Source organism: Xenopus laevis, chromosome 1S (genome assembly GCF_017654675.1).
Source record: "Xenopus laevis strain J_2021 chromosome 1S, Xenopus_laevis_v10.1, whole genome shotgun sequence".
NCBI classification, from domain to species: Eukaryota; Metazoa; Chordata; class Amphibia; order Anura; family Pipidae; genus Xenopus; species Xenopus laevis.
This window is the reverse complement of record NC_054372.1, coordinates 17,223,777-17,241,150: the sequence shown is the minus strand read 5'-3', so window position 1 is coordinate 17,241,150 and position 17,374 is coordinate 17,223,777. Positions and strand designations below refer to the sequence as shown.

The 17,374-nt window shown below is 38.2% G+C and overlaps 1 protein-coding gene across 1 annotated transcript; it reads right to left on the bottom strand.

Moving 5' to 3' along the window:
* Nucleotides 1-3,790: 3,790 nt before the first annotated feature.
* On the bottom strand, nucleotides 3,791-8,460 carry tmem128.S (transmembrane protein 128 S homeolog). The gene is made up of 5 exons (XM_041579404.1): nucleotides 8,299-8,460; nucleotides 8,065-8,200; nucleotides 6,219-6,380; nucleotides 4,900-5,009; nucleotides 3,791-3,917 (listed from the first exon to the last, which is right to left on the bottom strand). Exons 1-4 carry the CDS (start codon nucleotides 8,399-8,401, stop codon nucleotides 4,910-4,912), a joined length of 501 nt encoding a protein of 166 aa, XP_041435338.1. The 5' UTR covers nucleotides 8,402-8,460; the 3' UTR covers nucleotides 3,791-3,917; nucleotides 4,900-4,909.
* Between the last annotated feature and the right edge of the window lie 8,914 nt (nucleotides 8,461-17,374).

Genomic DNA, 17,374 nt, shown 5'->3' with positions numbered 1-17,374 from the left:
AGAGACCTATTCAATCAAAAACTAACCTATTCGGCCAAAAAAAAAATTTGATTTAATTTCTATTGGTCTTTTTGAATTTTTTCAAATTCGACCCTTGATAAATCTGCCCCTAAATAAACCCAATACGATTGTTTTGCCTCCTATATGGATTATACAGAAATGTTTTATAATTATATAATGAATTCTATATTTATTTTATGAATTATTTGATTAAAACTGAGCCTATGGGAGATGGCCTTCCTGTCATTTGGAGCTTTCTGTATAACAAATAGAGCCCATGCCTGTACGATATACAGTATATAATAAAGGTAGATAGTGGTTGGCCAAAACACACTCTGCTTTTCACTTATAGGCGCTGAGCATAAGGTGTGTTGAAATGATTTAAATGGTGCAATTTTCTGCAAGAAATAGCATTTAGATATACATGGCTAGTCACAAAAATTATAATAAAGGTTGCAGTTACAACTATTACAATTCATAACCAGCTGCAGCTATAAAATCAGTTTCTATGTTGCTGAACTGTTACATTACCTAATTTGACGGAGAGATACTGTGAATGAGCCCATAACGGATCAGTTTTTGAAGAGCAGAGGAAAAAAAAAAGTCTATAAACACCCCCCCCCCCACCATTTTGGAAATAGAAAGAGGGACGAAAAGATTTGCGAGACAGAGTACAGCCAATTGTATTGACCACGCCCATTTTTTGGACACCCCCTAATTACCATGTTATTTTTCAAAAATGAGGCATGTTACAAAAGTTCGAACACATTTCTTGTGTTATTACAGATTTGCTAATGAAGGTGAATTGCCCTTTAAGCTGCAAGTCACCGTTTCCCCAAGAGACCTGCTCATCTTATATTGTTACAATTGCTTCTTTGTTTATCTTCAGTTGTTACAAAAGTATTTAAGTGCAGCTGCCATGTATTCTGAGCTCTCTGCCAAAAAGTCAATTAAGTTAAAAACTTTGTATCTTTTACTCGCTGTTCAGTGCAGGGGATCAAAGAGAAAGTCGGGACATTTCAGTAACAATCCGGGACTGCGGGTTGAGCGGTCAAAATTGGGACTGTCCCGTGAAAAAAGGGACAGTTGGGAGGTATGTATAAATTGCACAGAGCAGAGATGATCCTGTGAATAGCTTCTCCACAACAACGCTAAAGAAGGAAAAGTAGCAATGAGCAGGGGAACTGCAGAGTTGCGGAACCAGTAAAACAATATGAACTATCCTATGATACCTCTGTGTCAGCTAATACTAAAGTATTAGTACGAAATTACTGTTTCTCAGTTGAAAAAACAATATTTAATCTCCATTACAATCTTAGTAATTATTGCATATACAGTATTTACTGTAAGTTGTGCAACTGGATGCATTTCTGGTGATCAGTAAAAACAAAAATAAAAAAACCCACTTATATGTTCTGTCGCAATATAACATGAATGAAAACCTGTAACATGAGCTTATGAACCACATTGTACCTTTCAGAACCTGCAAGTAATATCCAACTTGCCCAGCCCCAAGAAAATATCATTTTTAATCTTGTGTAGGCAAAACCCACAAGACAAGATATGTAATAAAAGGCACAACGTTGCCCAACTGCAGTAACCCATAGCAACCCATGAAATGTTTCCTTATAAACAAAATAACAACGGTACCAAACCTTGCTCCTTATGTTCCGTAACCCCTTACAATTAAATATATGGGCAGACTTATGGGGCCTGCATGGAGTCTATGGGAGACGGCCTTTCCGTAATTCTGAGCTTTCTGGATAATGGGTTTCCAGATAACAGATACGATACCTATACTGTTTTATTATTACAGAGAAAAGGGAAATATTTTTTTTAAAAATTTGGATTAATTGGATAAAACAGAGTCTATGGGCAGACTTATGGGGCCTGCATGGAGTCTATGGGAGACGGCCTTTCCGTAATTCTGAGCTTTCTGGATAATGGGTTTCCAGATAACAGATACCATACCTATACTGTTTTATTATTACAGAGAAAAGGGAAATATTTTTTTAAAAAAATTTGGATTAATTGGATAAAACAGAGTCTATGGGAGCTTTCTGGATAACGGATTTCCGGAGATCTTGTACTTTTAACGACACAGCTAATGTGCACTTCATGTGCTTGATATAGATCTGATTACAACTTTTCTTGTTTTTTTCTTTAAAAACTTTATTGTAAAACAGGAAAAATGCAGTTCCAAAATTATACTAAAGAATTTCCACAGTTACAAATATATGTATTTAAAACATTTTATTAATTCTGTTAATTAGTTGCAGGTTACTAATTGTAATAAATATTGATTTAATAATTTATATAGATCATCCCAAGGAAAGGCACAGTGAGGAAGAACAGAGTATAATACGTAGGATGCCCTTTTATCAGAAATGCTTTCTGGTATAGAAATATTTATGCATGTAATAACCCTCTAGCTGCCCATTGCTTAACACAGAATCAGAATAATAATGTTCCTCTTTATTACATAATGAGAATAACGTAGTGGAGGCAAGGTTTTGCAAATGACTAGAGGGTTATTACATGGTACAGAATATTTAATTGATTGTATTTAGAAAGTCTCTTATTTCCATATGCGGAAGCTTATTTAAAATTTTCATCATAGTGATAGTTCCCCTTTAAATAATGTAACTGACCTTGAATGTTGGTCAACAAATACATTGTCCGACTAAATTAGAAACCGTAATAAAAAGATAGCCGTTCCCAGTCAAATAATAAATTCTGACTAGGGCAGGTCCATGCTTGGATTTTGTTTGTTTTCATATTTCTGTTGATTTCTTCTGCTGCTCTGGTTTCCTCTCACATTCCATCAATAAGCTGCCACGTTTAATTGGCTCCTGAAATTGTTTTCAATGTGAGGCAGAGAAATTAAGAGTGCAAGCTCCACAAAGAAACTATATAGTTGTTACATAACCATAAACAACAATTCCTCTAAATACAAATTATTAGCACAACACTATAAAGAATTACAGTTGGCTTTAAGTATGATTTACCCCATGATAAACAGTTTGAAATTAAACATCATTATTCTTTGTAAAACCAACAGGAAGGAAGAGTGAACACTCACATTTATATAATGGAAATTAGGGATGCACCAAATCCACTATTTTAGATTCGGCTGAACCTCTGAATCCTTTGCGAAAGATTCGGGCGAATACCAAACCGAATCCTAATTTGCTTATGCAAATTAGGGTGGGAAGGGGAAAACTATTTTTACTTCCTTGTTTTGTGACAATAAGTCACGCGATTTCCCTCCCCGTCCCTTTTGCATCTGCAAATTAGGATTTGGATTTGGTTCGGCCGGGCAGAAGGATTTGGCCGAATCCGAATCCTGATGAAAAAGCCTGAATCCTGGGCGAATCCCGAAATGAATTCTGGATTCGGTGCATCCCTAATAGAAATACATTTAGGGGGTTATTTATTAAAGTCGCAATGGTAAAAACATGAAAAATTCTATTTTTTTGTTGTTGTTTGTTTACTATAAAATCCAAATTTTTAGTGGAAAAGACTAAAATGTTTTGGGATTTATTAAAGTCCGATGCTGCAAATAATCCGAATCTGAAAATCAGGCATCTCAAATCTGATGAGTTTCTATATAAATCAATGGGAGACTATCAATCTGACTATTTCGGACCTTTTGGGCAAAAATCTGAAGAAAAAAAAATTGCGTTTTTCAGTAAAAAGCCTGCATAAACCACACGATTTGGGATTTTTTCAGGTTTCTGATTAATTTGTGCTTTTTAAATAATAAATAAGATCAAATTGTGGATTCTAGTTTGGTCTGACTTTTTTATTTTGAAAATTTAGATTTTGGTAAATAACCCCCTTAGAATAACTTTAAAAATTAAAAAGTGCCATGGCATGTGTTACGACTTTGTTCCATGTCCATTCCTTTCCACCAACTGCAATGAAAAACAAATGTATCTGTTATTGTGATAATAGTGTATTGCACTGCAAGAAGAAACTGGTATAATTATAACTTCCACCATCAGTTTAAATCACTGGCTATATTTTATAGGCCTAGAGCAGTGATCCCCAACCAGTAGCTCGTGAGTAACATGTTGCTCCTCAACCCCTTGAATGTTGCTCCCAGTGGCCTCAAAGCAAGTGCTTATTTTTGAATTCCTGGTTTGGAGGCAAGTTTTGGTTGTATAAAAAAACAGATTCCTGGCCAAACAGAGCCTCCTGTAGGTAGCCAGTCCACACAGAGCTACCAAATATTCAATCACAGCCCTTATTTGGCACCCCCAGGATCATTTTCATGCTTGTGTTGCTCCCCAAAAGGAATTGTTCAGTGTAAATAAAAACTAGGTAAATAGATAAGCTGTGCAAAATAAAAAATGTTTCTAATATAGTTAGTTAGCCAAAAATGTAATGTATAAAGGCTGGAGTGATTGGATGTCTAACATAATAGCCAGAACACTACTTCCTGCTATGCAGTTCTCTTAGTTTACACTGATTGGTTACCAGGCAGTAACCAATCAGTTACTTGAGGGGGGCACATGGGTCATAACTGTTGCTTTTGAATCTGAGCTGAATGCTGAGGATCAATTGCAAACTCACTGAACAGTTATGTCCCATGTGGCCCCCCCCTTATAGTCACTGACTAACTCAGAGTTAGAGAGCTGAAAAGCAGGAAGTAGTGTTCTGACTATTATGTTAGACATCCGATTCACTCCAGCCTTTATACATTACATTTTTGGCTAATTAGCTATATTAGAAACATGTTTTATTTTGCACAGACTATAGATTTCCTAGTTTTGATTTTTACTCTGAACTGTTCCTTTAACATTTGAATGTTGGGGACCCCTGGCCTTTTTTATCCTGACTCAAGCAACAAACAAAAATAAATAAGAAAATGTATGAAAGACTGAGAACTCCTACCTTTATACAGTCATCCAAGCAGGGACACCAACATCACCACACCCATGAACTGGGTAAAGAGTATAAATGGCGTGAAAAACGACCATATTGGCCATAAGGCAACATTGTAACTAAAGATAGAAAAAAAAAGTTAATGCATCATATTCAATCCATTCTCTTTTTCTCTGTGCAGGGGAAGTGTTTAATATTATACTGCCAGGGCTTTTATAATGGGCACGATATAAAAGAAGATGAATAGGATACTGCACACATAAATATCCACCTTCTGAGAACATTATCCCACAACTTCCGTATGATATAAGCTCACATCACCTAGAAACATGTGGAACTTTAAGAGGGTTAGGAATCGGTATAAAGGGTCTAAAAAATATACAGGTATGGGACCTGTTATCCAGAATGTTCTGTAACTGGGGTTTTCCGGCTATGGGAACTTTCCATAATTTGGATCTTTATATTTGAAGTCTACTGAAAAAAAATCCTGTAAACATTAAATAAACCCAATAGGCTGGTTTTGCTTCCAATAAGGATTAATTATATCTTAGTTTAGATCAAGTACAAGGTATTGTTTTATTAGTACAGAGAAAAGGAAATCTTATTTGATTATAATGGAGTCTAGGGGAGACGGCCATTGAGTAATTCCTGTATAACAGGTTTCCAGATAACGGATTCCATACCTGTACATGGAAAATAACCTGGACTACAGTGTAAGGGGCAGATTTATCAAGAGTCGAATTGAAAATTCAAATTTTTTATGGTCAAAACCGTTATATTCAACTAGGGAGTTATTCAAATTCCATTCGAGTTTTTTTAAAGAATTAGATTTGTGAGATTTATCATACTCTGGCTCTTTAAGAACTCGAATATGACTATTAGCCACCGAAAACCTGCCAAATTGCTGTCAATGGGAGAGGTCCAGGGATTAATTTGGAGTTGTTTGCAGCCTTCTCGACATTTGAATTTTTTCTCGAATCGAGTTTTTATAATTTGAATCAAATTCCATTTTCGTGTCGATTTAATTTATCAAGAGTTAAAAAAAAATTAGATTTTATTAATAAATTTCGATTGGTCGAATTTATGAGAGTTTTTAAAAACTCACATGAATTCAAAATTCGACCTTTGATAAAGGTGCCTCCCCTTCAGTGGCAGTACATTCCCCCAGTGGGTTCCTCATATATAATTAGGGTGGGATTAGAATATATATATATTGAAATCCAATTAGCCATTATGTACACAATGTATGGTATAAAGGATAAATGGCCCACTTAAAGGGAAAAGTCATTCAGCACTGGAATAAAACACCTTTTTGATTTCAAACTTACCATACGGCAGCTGTTACGAAGACAGCAACTGTTACAGGCACTAACGCTGGATACTGGTTATCATAATCGCTGATCTTGCAGTACCACTCCAGATAAACAATGCAATACAGTGCGATGGATATACTGATAGCCAACAATATGGTGCCAGTGAGCAACCACATGCTGCAAAAAATAAGAAAAAGAAATGCAATGTATTAGATAATATACAGGAACTGTGGAAGAGCTGGTGAAAATATTCAACAATTGCCTGATTTATTGTGGAATCCACTTTAGTAATTTAAACAGCTTTTGAATGGCATATTATTTATGCAGTACAGGTATGGGACCGGTTATCCAGAATGCTTGGGAGCTGGTGTTTTCAGGATAACGGATTTTTCCGTAATTTGGATCTTCATACCTTAAAGGGGTGGTTCGCCTTTAAGTTAACTTATAGGGGGAAATTTACCAAAGGGCGAAGTGACTAACACTGGCGAAAATTTACTGGCGAAAATTTGCTAGCGAAAGAGATAGACTCTAGCGGTACATCGCACCCTAACGCCAGGCGAATTTGCACTCAGCAAACAAACTTAACTACGCTTATTCACTAAGATTGAGATTTGACTGAACGTTACCTCTTGCGCCAGACTTGCCTTCGCCACCTCAGACCAGGCTAAAAAAATTGTTGAAAATGTTCCTAAGTCCCAAAAAACGCTGGCGTCTTTTACTTTTTACAGGGTGATAGGCTGAAAAAGATTTTTTTTGGGGGGTACCCGGCTTCCCCCCTACATTTCCTAACATATGGCACATAAACTATACACTGGGCTCATGTGTATAGTTTATGTGCTGGCTGGCACAATTCCGGAGGTAAGTAAATTTGCCCCTTATTATGTTATAGAATGGCTAATTCTAAGCAACTTTTCCATTGGTTGTCACAATTTATTTTCTATAGCTTTTAATTTGCCTTTTTCTTTTGACTCCAGCTTTCAAATGGGGGTCACTGACCCTATCTAAAAATTTAAAGGAGAAGTAAATCCTTATTAAAAAAAAAACCCCTACCTCCTACCCTACTAAGACCCCCTCCCTCCCCCCATCCCCAGCCTAGCTGCTACCCGGACAAATGCCCCTAACTTTTTACTTGCCAGATTCATGGCATCGGAGTTCACGGACGCCATCTTCTTCTTCTTTGGTTTTCATCGGTCTTCATCTGGTGCTTCGGCAATTTTCGTAACTTTCAGCGCATGTGCAGTTGACAAAAACCCGAAGACTGCTCCAACTGCACATGCGCCGATACATAACCCACTTCCCCAGAAAAGAAGATGGCTGCTGTGAATCTGCACCAAGGGGTAATTAAAAAGTTAGGGGCGTTTGCCCGGGGTAGCAGCTAGGCTGGGGGGAGGAGGGAGGGGGGGTCTAGGTAGGGTAGGGTTTTTTAATAAGGGGTTTTCTTCTCCTTTAAAGCCTAAGCGGGTTTTAAAAGTACAAACAAGCCAAGGTACGGATGTGGGCTACTTTTTGTACTTTGGAAACCAGCCAAAGTTTTTTCTCGCCCTAATGTGCCAAACCTGTCACCCAATGCATGTTGGGTAATGTAGTTTTTGTTTAACAATTTGCCAAGTTTAATGTAAGACTACAATACAATGGGACTTCCTTGTGTAGAAGTCGGGAGTTATTTTGACATATATTCTTTTATTGTTTAGACTTTTCTTTCACTGCACATATTGTGCTACTTTTGAGGCGCCTCTTGGCTAGTTTGGGCTGGTTTTGTAGCGGACTTTTTGGAGTATTACTAATAGAGCTGGCTCCTTTGCTCAGTGCAAGTCCTGCTCTGTCCCAAGCGCTGTCCAGCAGATTTTCCTTCAGAACCTACCAGCCTCCCTGAAGAATTTCTTTTACAACTTGAAAGAAGTCCGTGTAATACGTCAGAGACGCAGCTGCCAACACCCACAAGACAGAATGGATATTAAATCTGGGAAGGGGTTTTTCTTTCTTCTTTTTTTCTTCATCTATAAATGAAAAATCATACAGGTGTATCCACACTCAAGCTAAACTGAATGCCCACAGCTGAACGTTTGTTAATTGACAGCCAGCACATTTTACCTACCGCTATTATCCCCAGTCTCCGTTCCCTGCAACAAAGACTCTGCCTGCCGCTGAAAACGCTGCCTTATCTCCCTCAGATCCCGATCTTCCAGCAACGACGCCATCTTGGTACACCCGCGCACAAGACGTGACGAACGGAAGAAGGCGTAAGAGGCGACTAAACACGTCTCTATGGATATAGAAACTTAGCGCATGCGTAAACTGTGCTTGTCATTCTGACTAGAGCGAGTTCATGCTGACTGGGCAGTTTATTAAGGAAGTGCAGAACTAAATTGACGGCATTAATTCCTGAAAGATTTATTTCCTGTAGTTTGTTGCATGTGGCTGGTGTTCTATGCATTTCAGCCCAATTTCTTGTGCATAGTGAAAGAAAATCTTCCAGTTTCTATTAATGAAGAAAATAAAAAGTCTTCTATCGCAGTAAAAAAGTAAAAAAGTCATCTCTTCTCACATTTATACTGATCTTTATCATTATTTTTTTATAATTATTTTATTTTGCTTTGTTTCTCTATTTTACTTTGTCTTACACAGTAGAGTCCTGCGAGGAACCAATTTGTTAAACCCAAACCCGACCCGGGACCCACAACCCGGAGCCGCAAGTAACTTATCTGCAACCCAATCCACAACCCGCTGGCCATCAAGAAGTGCTGTCATTGTAAACCGGAAGTGACATCATCTGACGTAGACGTGATCAGAGGAGTAAAACTCGCTATTGAGAAAACCCGCGACCCGCAGAACCGCAGACCCACGTCTATACCCGCACCCGAAATTTCTACCTGCAACCGCAGGTTATCCACTTTTTTGCGGGTAACCCGCAGGTACCCGACCCGCTGCAGGACTCTCTTACACAGTGCAATTAATACCAAGACACGCCACAGATATATTAGTTTAATTACAACAGAAAATGGGCGTATTAAACCCAAATGTGCCAATATAATTTCTACAGAATAAGGATAATCAGCATATTAACCCCAGAAATGGCAGTCCCATCACTGCAAAAATAGATAGTTTGAAAGCATGAAACCTCTACACTTTTACATGTAGAAAACCCAAAGATGTTTTTTTCCGAGTGCTCGTGTGGTGCTTGTCTCTTTCTCTCTGCCCCTCTCTGCCTGGCTGTAAAAAAATCCAAAATGGCTGATTATTCCTCTTCCATTTTTTCCACTTGGAGCAGGAAGCGGAGCTGGCCAGGAAGAACCCAAGATGAACAAGCCAACACCAGACATTTATACTCCTGTCAGGCTCTCATGCTGCCTGCACTTTTCAGCTCATCTTACTCACGAGCATAAATTCATGGTCTCCTTTGCATATCGATGCATGCACTTTGAAGTGGTCAATAACTGAACTAGTTGGTCCTGGGCCCAGATGCAGGCCGTGCACCCCTGCCCAACATCGGATGCTACTTTTATGCTGGATTTGTTTGCACCGGGCAAACATAATTTGCAAAGATTATCTGCAGGTCACAAGGGGGCACAGGCCCAGGTGCAATCTCACCCAGCGCACCAATGGTAGTTCCGCTCCTGGACATGGTCATGTTTCGGTGCAGGAGCTTCAATGCATGCTCAACATGCACTGTGTATTGCACGTAAATAACTGCTGTGACCTTCAGCCCAGTGCAAGGTGATCATCCTTCCCGATCAACACTATTGGGCAGATTTATCAAACTCACACATTCAAGTTATATTTTCGAAAACTGTTTGTGCGTTAATAAGAATTTTTTTTTTAAATTCTATCAATTCTCTTTTTTGGGACATAAATTCAACTGATTCAAGTTTTTTTGGGACATGAAATAGATCATTAGAGTTTTTTCCCCGTCATTTTCATGACAGTTTTTACATTCAGATTTTTCCATAAACACACAAACATTCGAAATTCGAGTTTCTGAGGTTGAAAAACCTCCACACAACTCACAAATTCCATTCTTGATAAATATGTTCTTGTTTGTTTGACTTTGGCTGCAGCACCCCACTAGTTACCAGGGGTGGCAAAAATGCCATTGCTCGTCTCCGCACTATCATCAACAGGGGCGTAACTACAGAGGAAGCAGACCCAGGGGGGCCCAGGAGGCATAGGGGCCCCTTGACACTGCAATTCATATACAAGTTCAATAAATATTAGTAAAAAGCCTCTAGAAATATATTTTGGGGGCATAAAAAATAATTTGCTGTGGGGCCCAGTAATATCTAGTTACACCACTGAGCATCAAGACCCCCAGACCACCCTCTCCAGCACCAAAAAGGTGAGGGGGGGGCAGCAAGCAGTCTCAGTGAGACCCAGGGTCCTGGATCGTCGCTGACTCCGCCTGTTCCTGAACTTCCTGGTGTGACCTTTGTTAAAGGAATTCTTCAGTATAAAAATAATAACTAGGTAAATAGACTGTGCAAAATAAAAAATGTTTCTAATATAGTAACCAATCAGTGGAAACCAAGAGAGCTGAAAAGCAGGAAGTAGTGTTCTGGCTATTAGGTTATACATCCAGTCAGGGCCGCCATCAGGGGGGGACAGGGGGGACAAGCGTACCGGGCCCGGGCATGAAGGGGGGCCCGGCAGCGCTGCATTTTTTTGAAGATCCGGGCCCCCCTTACGAGCGCCCGAGCCGTACGTCTTGCCTCTTCAGTGCCAAATGCGGAAGTGCCGAAAAGCCGAAGCCGATGCGACGAAAAGACCCGAAGTCACGGAAAAAGCCGAAGTCCCGAAGTCACGAAGCGCCGAAAAGACCCGAAGTCACGAAAACAGCCGAAGCCGAAGTCCTGAAGCAGCGCAAAGACCCGAAGTCACGAAAACAGCCGAAGTCCTGAAGCAGCGCAAAGACCCGAAGTCACGAAAACAGCCGAAGCCGAAGTCCTGAAGCGGTGAAAAGACCCGAAGTCACGAAAGGAGGCGAAGTTGAAGTACTGAAGCCATGAGTTCAATTCTACTGAACACCAGTTTGTGTTTTTTTTTTTTTTAATCCCCTGGCCACCAATGTATTATTTTAATATTCTATAGGCCCCTGCCACCAATCTTTTTTTTAAAACTTTTGTTTTTGGGGCCCCAATTTTTTTTTTAACTCGTAAGGGGCCCCTTGCCACCATTGTTTTTTTTTGGGTTTTTTTTTTAAAAAAAAAAATTAATTTTCTTTTTGGTGGCCCCAAATTTTTTTAACTTGTAAGGGGGCCCCTGCCACCAGTTTTTTTTTTTTTTTCAAAAAAAAATTATTTTTTTTTTAAATTTTTTTTGGGGCCCCAATTTGTTTTTAACTTGTAAGGGGGCCCCTGCCACCATTTTTTTTTTTTCAAAAAAAATTTTTTTTCTCTTAATTTTTTTTTGGGGCCCCAATTTGTTTTTAACTTATAAGGGGGCCCCTGCCGCCAATGTTTTTTTTTTTTTCAAAAAAAAATTAATTTTTTTTCAAATTTTTTTTTGGGGCCCCAATTTGTTTTTAACTTAGAAGGGGGCCCCTGCCGCCAATGTTTTTTTTTTTTTAGTTTTTTTTACATTTTTTTTTGTTGGGGCCCCAAGTTTTTTTTAACAGGGGGGCCCCTGCCACCAATGTTTTTAAAAAAAAAAAAAATTTTAATTTTTTTTTTTGGGGCCCCAATTTTTTTATAAGGGGGCCCTGACCATCAATAGCTTTTTACAACTTGTGTGGGGGGGGGTTACTTTTTTAGCGCTGATGTCTGTGTGGTCTTTTAACTGCGATGTGGGCGGGATATGGGGCGGAGCTTGGTCGTCAGTGTGGGCGGGGCCCAGGGGGCCCCAAAAATTTTGTTGTACGGGGCCCCGTGATTTCTAATGGCGGCCCTGCATCCAGTCACTCCAGCCTTTATATATTTTATTTTTTGGCTAACTAACTATATTAGAAACATTTTTTATTTTGCACAGCCTATTTACCCAGTTTTTATTTTTATACTGAACTGTTTCTTTAAGCCTGCTGCTTATCCTGATTGCTGTGAAATCCTCCACACTCGCTGTATTTGGCAGAAATTGATTCAAGAGTGGAGATACGGATCAGCTCTATTCATTGAGAACCAGATTATTATTCTGCCACTTAGTTCAGAGTGTAGCAGGCACAGGGGTGCAAGTGTTTCCCAAATGAGCATTCAATGAATGAGATTTTAAGAGAAACAGTACGGTAAGTAAATTGTTATTATTTTATTATTAACATGTATTTATATAGCGCCAACATATTGCGTAGCACTGTAAATGCCCCTATAGTCAACTATATCAGACATGAAACAGTGTGCTGCCAGTCAGATTTTGCATCAATCTGACCAATAAGAATATGTGTACATATATGTGCTTTTAGAAGTTTAATCAGCAGGGCATTATAGCAAAGGACACATCGTATACCTAAGGGTTTTTAACAAGTACTATTCTTCAATCTGTCACATGCCTCTACATTTGGCATTTCACTGTGTTATATATTACAACTCAAAAAGCACATTTTGAAACCTGTACATGGGGATTTCAAAGCTACTACAAAATAACATGCCTACCCATCTGACCAATGGCATTGCACATTATGTCGTACCAGAGAACTATTCCGCAGGGCATTGTGGCAAAGGACAGAACATGCTCCTGGGAATATTTAGAATGGTGTTAAGCTTCAGTCTGCCATCTGTTTACTCCAAAATTGTAGCCTGGTTTATTGCTAGTAAGATCATGCCATTCTATAGTATAAGAAAACTACTCATTGTACCTCATTGTTGTGAAGGAGAAACAATATATGTGGGGGGTTTTCAAGGGTGCTGAGCTTTTTGCGGTCAGTTTACCTGCAAACCTGATCAATTTACTTACCAGCCAGTGCTTGGAACAGGCCTGCCTACCTGTCTGAACAATGAAAGTATTCCATAGCACTGGAGAATTTTTTTAGCACCCCCAGTGATTTGGGGTTTAGTTTTCTTTTAATTTCAACCAAATATTTTGAGACCTCATAATACTTTTTAAAATGGAACGATTAAATATCAAAGAGGGACATGTTAAATTTAGGATTTGGTTTAGGATAGGACCAAACCTGAAGTAGTAGTGAAGCAGAAGCCCTTTTTGCCACTCTGTTTCAAAATTGCCTCCCCACATGCACATAATCATATACAGGTATGGGATCCATTATATGGAATCCTCTTATCCAGAAAGATCAGAATTACAGGAAGGTCATCTCCCATAGATTCCATTTTTATCAAATAATTCACATTTTTTTTAAATGATTTCCTTATTCGCTGTAATTATTAAACCATACTTTGTATGTGATCCCAACTAAGATACAATTAAACCTTATTGGACAGAAAACACTCCTAATACATTTTAAACAATTTAAGGTATGGAGATTCAAATCATGGAAAGATCCCTTATGGGGAAAACTCAGGTCCCAAGCGTTCTGGATAGCAGGTCCTATAACTGTACCAAAATAGCTGCCTTCTTTTGAGAACTCCAAAGCTTCACATTGCTGATACCAAAGCAGTATCCCCTACTGAAGAGAACTAACAAGATAAAAACACCTGATATACAAGCTATAACTATGGTTCTGTAGATTTAACTGGTTCATAATTAAATGTCCTTTTCAGAAAGCTCAAATTTTTTGAGATTATTTTCCAAGAATGGAAAAAGTCAAAATCCGAAAATCTGGCATCTCAGACCTACCAAGGTTTTATATAAGTCAATGGGAGAGGTCCCTATCCTATTTGGAAGTTTCTGTGGTCTGCGCTGGAGTTAGCCCTAAAATCGGAATAATTTGGACTTTTCGGGCAAAAATCTGAAAAATTCAGGCTCGTAGGGAAAAAAACTGAAAAAATCAAGCGATTCGGGAAAAAAACTTACGATTTGTATTTCCGCTCGATTTTTTCGCGTTTGTCCCTGATCCAATTAAATCATGATTTTTTTTATCAATAAATAAGGTCCAATCATGGATTCTAGTTTGGTCTGACTTTTTTGATTAAAATACGGACTTTGATAAATAAGGCCCCCCATCTGTCTTTTGTATACATAGAGCAAGACAGTACTTTTATGCACAGTTGCATGGTCTAAGCAATATTTTATTAGTAAGGTTATAGAGCTTTGCAAAAGATGTAGATAAGAAGGTAATTCTCTTCCAAGACAAGCTTTTGAGCTATTCTTTTTCTTCCGTCGGAAAGCAGTGCTAATTTACATAGGTAATATGTTGATAGTTACTCTTTCCCAAAATAGTAGTTTTTCCCTCAGGAATACAATTCCATGACTCGGTGACTCTGTTGTAGTTCTAAAATCAATATCTTGTTACCAACTTAAATCAGATTGAAAACAATGTCTTGGATTTTGTTGCTAAGGGAAAAAGGGGAAAAAAAGCCAGGCAACAAAGGGCTATAGAGTAGAGTAGGAAATCCATGAATGCTGGCAGATTGTATTCAGATAGTTTAGTTTCCCCTGACTCTTTACATAGGGTTTTCTCCTATTGTTTATGAATGCAGTACCGTAAATTACTACGACAGAGCCAAATGTAATTATATTGACCAAAAGTGAGTAAATTACGCTTTCATTTGTAATTCCACAGAGCTGATTGCTGTTTATATTTGAAGTACAATTGATTATCCATCCTTTATGCTGAAATAAACTCAATATATATTCATATGCAATGTATTAATTAAACATTTTTGATTAATTTAAAGATCTCATTCTTTAATGTCCTAAACCAAGCACCATCACGGTACTTAAGAAAATAGAAGTTTGAAGCTAAATGTTAAGCTTTTTTTGTTTTGGGGTCTATTGGGGAGGTGTTGGTGCTTTCTAAAAAATACAAGCAAAGGCGGCAGAATTTAAACTTAATTTTAATTATTTTCCTTTTTCTTCTGACTCAGCCCAGCTTTCAAATTGGCGTGACTGACCCCATCTAAAAAAATCAAATGCTTTATAAAGCTACAGATATGTTGCTATTGTTTTTTTTTATTATTATTACTCTTCTATCTATTCATGCCTTTTCTATATATATTCCAGTCTCTTCTATTCAAATCAGTGTATAGTTGCTAGGGTAATTTGGACCCTAGCAACCATATTGCTGAGATTGCAAACTGGAGAGATGCTGAATGGAAAGCTAAATAACTCAAAATAAAAAATGAGAACCAATTTCTCAGAATATCGCTCTGTACATCATACTTAAAGTTCATTTAAAGATGAACAACTCCTTTAATCCGTATTTTTTTAACTGTAAGCACTTCGAAATTATGAATTATTAGTAAAATATGTGGCAAGGCAATGTGCGTTATTTAAACCTCTTTTTTATGTATAAAAATCACCATTGGACTGGCCCACCAGGGTACCAGTAAAAGTACTGGTAGGACCCGGCCCTAGTGAGCCTCACCCCCATGGGACCATTGTGCATCAGATGTGTGTACGGCAGATGGGTGGTCGATGATGGAGGGTCCAGGAGGTAAGGTCTTCTAGTGGGACCAAATTTTTCGAGTTGAACTGTAAAAATTGTAAGTGCTTTAATGAAATCATTAAATAATGTAGTAAGAAACTAAACAGCAGGTCTTCATTAGTTTAATCTCTACTATGATTTTGCATTTTCCCAAAATGCATTTTGTTTGACATAGATAGCAACCCCAGAAAAGCAAATTACAGGGTCCAAAATAAGTGTAACAACTCACCACATAAAATACGGGACCCAAACCGAGTATTTGTTGAGGCAGGCACTCCAATGAAAGCCATCTTCCACCAGGTGAATGAAAACAAGTGAAGACATTTATTTATGTCATCCCTTCAACATTTGTGCCCCCTTTGTCTGCTGGATGGATGACTATGTCCTGATCATTCTGTAATTTTTCTAGGGCTACTGATTGTGCATAAGTAAGATTATGTTTGGCTCCATACACATAAGTATAAGTAGTTTCAGTTTAGTCAGTTCCTTCACTTGTTTCTGAAACAGATAGATAGATAGATAGATAGATAGATAGATAGATAGATAGATAGATAGATAGATAGATAGATAGATGATAGATAGATAGATAGATAGATAGATAGATAGATAGATAGATAGATGATAGATAGATAGATAGATAGATAGATAGATAGATAGATTATAGATAGATGATAGATAGATAGATAGATAAATAGATAGATAGCACCTCCCCCCCACACCCACACACACGGAATTCGCAGTTAGCTTTCAGCGACTTTTAGCAGGGATGTGCACATGCAGAGAGATGTCATCAATTCCTCCTGCTAAGCTACACCCACAATTTTCTGGTAGAGTGATGCGCATGCTGTACCAATTTTTTCTATTTTGAAGGTTGACCTCTTTGGCGTAAGCTATCGGTAATAGATTTGGAACATGTCAGTACTCAAGTGTCACCTGGACTTGAACCCATGATTTTCTTGTGACACAGTGGGGCAAAATCTAACATATTCGAGGGCAATGGGTTTTCCAATCTCATACTTACAGAGTAATATTTTTAGCATGTATTTAGTAAATGCTTTTTGCTGACTGGCTGTTATGGGCGACTTTTATTGACTGCATTATATGGACCTTTCCGTTTACTTGCTCCCTTTATTGTTCTGTTTTATAGGTCCTGTTTGTTGGGTTTTTTTCCTGTTTTTTCCCAGTGTTACACTCCAGTATCCAGCTAGGGTTTCAATCCTTTGGTCTATTTTGTGACTACACATTGTTTTTTTGGTTTCCTCATCCACAGCCTGTTACCCAAACTTAACCTGAACTCTTACAACCTTGACCTTCTGCCAATAATACTGGCCTAACCATTGGCTTCATTAATTCTTCAAGCTTCACTAACTTGCATCCGGTGCTTTTTGTGTAGACAGAGTTCTAAAAACCTGAGAGCTCCCCACACAGTGTTAGCAATCTACTGAAAGAAGATATTGTTCCGTCGGTCCTCAAATCATATGTTACCTAGTGCTTAATGTTATCTTGACCACAACTTTATCTCTGCGTAAAGTTGATCTTTCAGATTAGGTGATAACTTTAAATGGAATACTTGTTAAAAGCATATGCTGCCAGGTTTATGGAAGCCTTGAACAGCCTTAAAGAACTCATGAAATGTTTGTAGAGCACACAAATAATGTCACACTCCATTATAAATATCAAAATAAAGGTTGGCCAAAATAGTTTCTGC